General features: G+C 41.4%; 1 protein-coding gene across 1 annotated transcript in view; it reads left to right on the top strand.

The window, feature by feature from the left end:
• Window positions 1-1,312: 1,312 nt before the first annotated feature.
• Window positions 1,313-5,493, top strand: part of gtpbp8 (GTP binding protein 8 (putative)) — a gene marked incomplete in the record, with an annotated part of 6,981 nt that continues 2,800 nt past the window's right edge. The window contains 5 exon segments of the mRNA XM_035677267.1: window positions 1,313-1,344; window positions 1,710-1,884; window positions 1,980-2,133; window positions 3,840-3,938; window positions 4,356-4,486. Of these exon segments, the coding sequence (XP_035533160.1) occupies window positions 1,721-1,884; window positions 1,980-2,133; window positions 3,840-3,938; window positions 4,356-4,486 (548 nt within the window).

The following is a 5,493-nucleotide window of genomic DNA, read 5'->3' as shown; positions in this document are numbered from 1 at the left end:
GCTCATTAATTTATGGCCCAATGCCCTGTGCAAATGTTAGAATAGCAAAAGGGAGAGATGTCGATCACCTCGTGTTAGCCTGCCTCACAAAGCCTCATTTACTGGAGTTGACTGAGTCTCAGGTCTCACACTTTTCTAATATGAGTTTCAGAGAAAACAAGACTGTTAAAATAAAGGCTCTTATAGCTTGAGCTGTGCAAAATGTGCACTGTTTCCCTCATTATTTCTCTGTCTCTTATTTGTGTTTTAAAATTCAAGCAGGGTCAGAGGGGGTTCTAGTGGAATCTGTAGGTGAGCATTATTACCTGTCTGCTACGGGAATTACCAGTGGAAGCAGCTACATTACAGGAATGTTTCCAGCAATACAAATAGAAGGGAAAGCACTGTAATAACAATAATTATATAATACTAATTATATTTGGTATTATTATTATTTTTATTATTATTATTAATAATAAATAATGTAGTATTGACCAGTAGTAGTATATTAATGAAATTAGAAGCAGTACTGTTTTGTGTTTTATATTGGTATTACATACATACATACTACTACTACTAACTAATAATAATAATAATAACAACAACAACAACAACAACAACAACAACAGCAAGATGAATAAAAATCGATACATTTCTGGCTATATCACAACGTGAGAAAGCAATATTTCGTATAAAAAACGATACTTTTCGGTGACTTTATTTCAGTTGCTTTATAAAATGAAATCATTCCAATAAATATCCCAACACTAAGTTATATCCGAACAGGAAACACACGTTATTGAAGCGGAACCCTCGAGTTGTTTCAGTCGGACTCATTTGAAGGGTGCACACAACATGGAGGACATGCAGAGAAGACAGTAGCGATAACAGAACATAAGGTTGGATTTATCTCACTGTAAGGTTCTCCATAACAAGAGGATAAAAGTTGGGATTTATTCTCCCCACTGTAAGGTTCGCAATAACAGAGGATAAGGTTGGATTTATCTTCACTGTAAGAATCTCACTGATGAAGTTCTCAATAACAGAGGATACCCCCCTCAGGCCTGAGGGTTGGGTTATCTCACTTGTAAGTTCTCAATAATCAGCGGATAACAGGTGTTACCTTTGTAAAGGTTGTGGATTTTCTCCACAATGCTATCGTGGTGATACGTTCTCATAAATTAACAGAGGATTTTATTGGTTTCTTTGTTGTTTCCTCAACTGAACAGAACGCACCATATCAGCTGAATATACAGAGACTTATACTGTCAGTCCTGGATACATAATATAAAACCCACGTTCTCTGGAGAAGACTCGACCGTATCTGTACAGCTGTAGCTCTACAGGTCACACATTATTACCACGGTAGGCACTTTAATGCACTCTTCAGACATGTGTCCTGTGTGTCCTGAAACATCTTCACTGTGTCCTCTTCTTTAGCTGCAGAAATCTCCTTTAACCCCGTTATAAATACCTGTTTTAGGTAAATTTCTCACATGATTCTGTTTGTTGAACAACCATGGAAACCATTATATCAAGATTCTAATGTAATTTAACCTTATAGTGCAGGGCTGACACAGAGCATTCACTCAGATTCTAATTAAAATGAGTGAATGTCAGCGTTAGAGTTCAGCTGCAGTCGTGTGTCAAACACTGACAGACTTCCTGTGAAAGCTCGTTGAATATGATTTGTGATGGTGTGAGTGATAACGGCTCTGTCCCCCTCTCAGCTGCAGGGAAGATGTTTGGCCCCCGGCTGTGTCGGTGGCTTCAGCCTGGAGCTCGGGTTGTTCCCCGGAGGAGCGCCCATAAACTAGCCTCGCTTCAGAAAGTCAGAGCGCTCCCCACAAACAAAGTCCAAAGCTTGCTGTACCCCTTCAGTGATCTGGAGGCCTACCTGGACAGGTATTATCCCCAGCACTCTTCTGCAGGCCACATGACTGTGTGTGTGTGTGTGTTCTTTCATTGCCTGAATGGGTTTGTTGGAATGACATGTTCAGGTCCGTGGACAGGACGCAGTTCCAGCTCTTCCATCCCAGTTTGGAGGACATGATTAAAGCAGAAAAGCTCTTCTGTTCTTCTCCGTCTCATAAGATTGATTTCCAAACGTCTGCAGTGAGGACGGACCACATCACTGCACTCAAACAGCCGGAGGTTAGTCCTGTTCACTGCTACCAACACTCTGGAGAAAGTGTGTCCGTTCAGTAAGCAGTCCTAATTGTTACTGGTTATTTAACAAGGAATATGATTCTTACTATACAGTAACAGTAACTGTACAAAATAAAGATGGAATTAATGGTAAATGATGCAAAGAACTGCAGGGTTGTGTGGCAAACAAATTCAACCGTACTTTAGTTACCTGATGTAATCAGTGATCAATGTAATCAATGATGTAATCTATGAAGATGCTGCGTTGATCAGTCACACACGTGCACATTCCTGCTAGATGATCCTGTCACATGAATGCTGTTTTCCTCCAGTTTACCTCACTAATGTGGTCTGTCTCACAGTACTGGGCAGTGTTTTGGCATCTGTTCCTCCGACTGCGTCGTATTTCATGTCTCTCCGGTAACCTGAAGCCCGGAGCGTTGTTTCCATTCAGGGCTGTTTTCAGTCTGAACGCTCCCTAAAGGCTACAGGTAGCAGGAGAGAAAGCTGCAGTTTAAATTATTCATGAGTCTGCAGCGGGCGTGGTAACACAGAGGGGTCTTTGTCGAGGGAGCTTTGCATGCTGGGACAGACAGTGGACGACCGTGCCACCAGATCTTATGTCTCATACATTTTCTCTTTCGTCTCATCCTGAAAATCTTCTCCACTTTACAGTCGGATTGTGTAACGACTGGGAGAAGTAAATGGAATCTGCTTATGTAAGATGGATGAGTGCAGGGTGTTCTTTTTAAGTCACTTCTTATTCTCTCTTTGTTCAGCCACGAGCAGAAGTCCTTGTGGATCTTGTATCACTGTCAGAGTGGCCAGTGGAGAACTTTTTCACCCTGCAGCATTAAACCCACTCCCAGAATAATCTAACTGACCCTCGCCCGGCTGTAAGCTATGGTTGAAAAGATGGGGATATCCATTCATATCCATTTAATCACCAACTATTCTGATAATCCATTAAGTCGTTTTTTAAGAAAAAATGTCAATTTCTATATGTTATATATTGTTTCTACCACGTGTTTTGGGCTGGTATGCGGTATCAGCTGATATACAAAATTCAGGTATTGGGAAAGAAAAAGGTGGAACATCTCCAGTTTCTTTAGTGCTGACTGACAGTAAACTGATTGATTGCCCTGAAGATGAACCACTGTAGGAGGAAGAGGAGGTGTATGTAAGTGAGGGTGTTCACATTGCCCTTCCTCGACCCGAAACACGGACACTGTAAATGAGGAATGTGGCGCAGTGTCTTTGCACCCTCCTGCAGCCTCATACATAATTAAGCACCAGTTGACACTTGATAATAAATGAGCAGATTTATAACCTTTATGGACAGTAGTGTTCACCGGGGGGGTTCAGAATGGAACATTGTGTTGATTGGACAACGGGGGGCTCTTCGACATGCCGAGTCAGTTCCCGCTCTGCCTCTCCGCTCTGTCAGGCGATGATGTATTCGTGGCTTACTGGCAGCGTCGGCCTCCGTCCATCTGTCTTGTGTCGGCGAGATGGATGAGCCGGCGCCGTGTCCTGTGGGAGTTGGCGGTCGTTGGTACTGCACTCAGAGCAGGTGTGCTGGTTCGCTGAGACGTTTAAAGGAAGATAATTCAGCATAAACTCACACAGATCCTTGAATTACCATCCAGACGTCCAAGCATTAACACAGTAACAGAGTAAGTGACGATGGAGCAACTGGTGTGTGTTCTCAGGTGTGTTTCATCGGCAGGAGCAACGTGGGCAAGTCGTCTCTCATCAAAGCTCTGTTCTCCCTGACGCCTGAGATAGAAGTCCGAGTCTCCAAAACTCCAGTGAGTGGTTTTAACTAACATACAGAGTGACTGTTCCACCTGCAGTGGTTAGCATGTACAGTCTACAGACAGTTGTAACAGTTCACTTTGATGAGGCTGAGTCTAAGGTACTGTATGGCTCTGATACCTGCCATGAACAGGAACTGAGTGCTTAACATGGCTAAAAGCTCCAGAAATAAAGTTTTCACTTTAGTGTAGCAGAGCCTTTCCAGTGAGCCATCAAGAATGGAACAGAACATTAATTAGTAGCATTGGTAACACCTGTTTATTTAGTTCTTCACATACACCACCAGTGTAGCAGCGATCAGCTAATGAGTCTAAATTAGCAATATCTGATTACAAATACATTTAAAATGATTAGGATTTGTGTTTGACCTCTCCTCAGAGATTGTGTCTCTCTTTCTGTTCCCACCTCAGGGTCACACAAAGAAGATGAACTTCTTCAGAGTGGGCACAGCTTTCACCGTCGTTGACATGCCAGGATACGGATACAAAGCACCCAAAGACTTTGTGGATATGGTGGAGCCGTACCTTTACTCACGGAAAAAGTGAGAAATGTAGTAGTGCGTATTTACACTGGAGTCACAGGGTCTCCGCACAAACGGAGGCAACACGTAGCCCTCGTACACACATGATGGATGTCTGGAGGGCCAAAGTAAGGCTCTCGTTAACCGTCTGTGTTGTAATAAATACAGAAAGTTGGAGTTGAACCTCCCGACCATATGAATTAGACTCCTACTGCAGAGGTTGGAAAAGACAGAGCTCCTGTCCTGATTTTGGTCCTTGGGGAGGTAAAATTCATCCATGATGCCAAAAACAATGTGTTTAATTCGATGTGCGCTCAGTCAGAAAGATGCATTACTGTTTATCTGGCTGTGGTATATTAATATTGATCATTAGTTCGAAATGAATTTCCTACAATAAATCAACTGGTTACACTGCAAAAACAGACCAAGTAGAAACAAGCCAAATATTCCTAAATATAATCAATTCTTCTTGTATTATATATCTGCCAATGTGGTAAGACAGTTTTGCTTGGCTAGAATTCTTAAAACTAGCAACAATACTAGCTACTGATAGACAGTAATGAGCCATAAAACTAGAAAAAATGCCCTAAATTCAAGCAAGTTGTGCTTATTACAAGCAATAAAAACTCTGTGGACTTTGAAGAATCTGTGTCTTATTGTAAAAATGTTTCTGCTAATTAACACATTTTTAAATTCAGCTCAACAAACAGCAGAATAATAATCAGTGACTTTGTCTTAAATGAAGGAACCAGAAACATTTTTTATTAAAACAATGAAAAACTAAACAGCTGCTTTATTTCCAACACTGGGACCAGTCGACTTTCTCTTAAACTGAGAAGTTGTGCGAGTGGTCTCACTCTTAAAAGAAGAAGAAAATAATCTGGTTCCTCTGCTGGAACATTATGCAAACTATTGTTGTTATTGGTTAAATCGAGCTCAGTATTAGCTGTAATATCTTATTAAGACAAAGTTAGATATAATTTCTTAAAACCAGATTACTTTGGTAATGCAAAACATGCTTGACAAGA

Source organism: Morone saxatilis, unplaced genomic scaffold, assembly GCF_004916995.1.
Source record: "Morone saxatilis isolate NCDOM2014 unplaced genomic scaffold, NCSU_SB_2.0 Contig5, whole genome shotgun sequence".
Classification (NCBI taxonomy): domain Eukaryota; kingdom Metazoa; phylum Chordata; class Actinopteri; family Moronidae; genus Morone; species Morone saxatilis.
The sequence above is the reverse complement of the archived record's forward strand: the minus strand, read 5'-3'. Positions and strand labels throughout refer to the sequence as shown.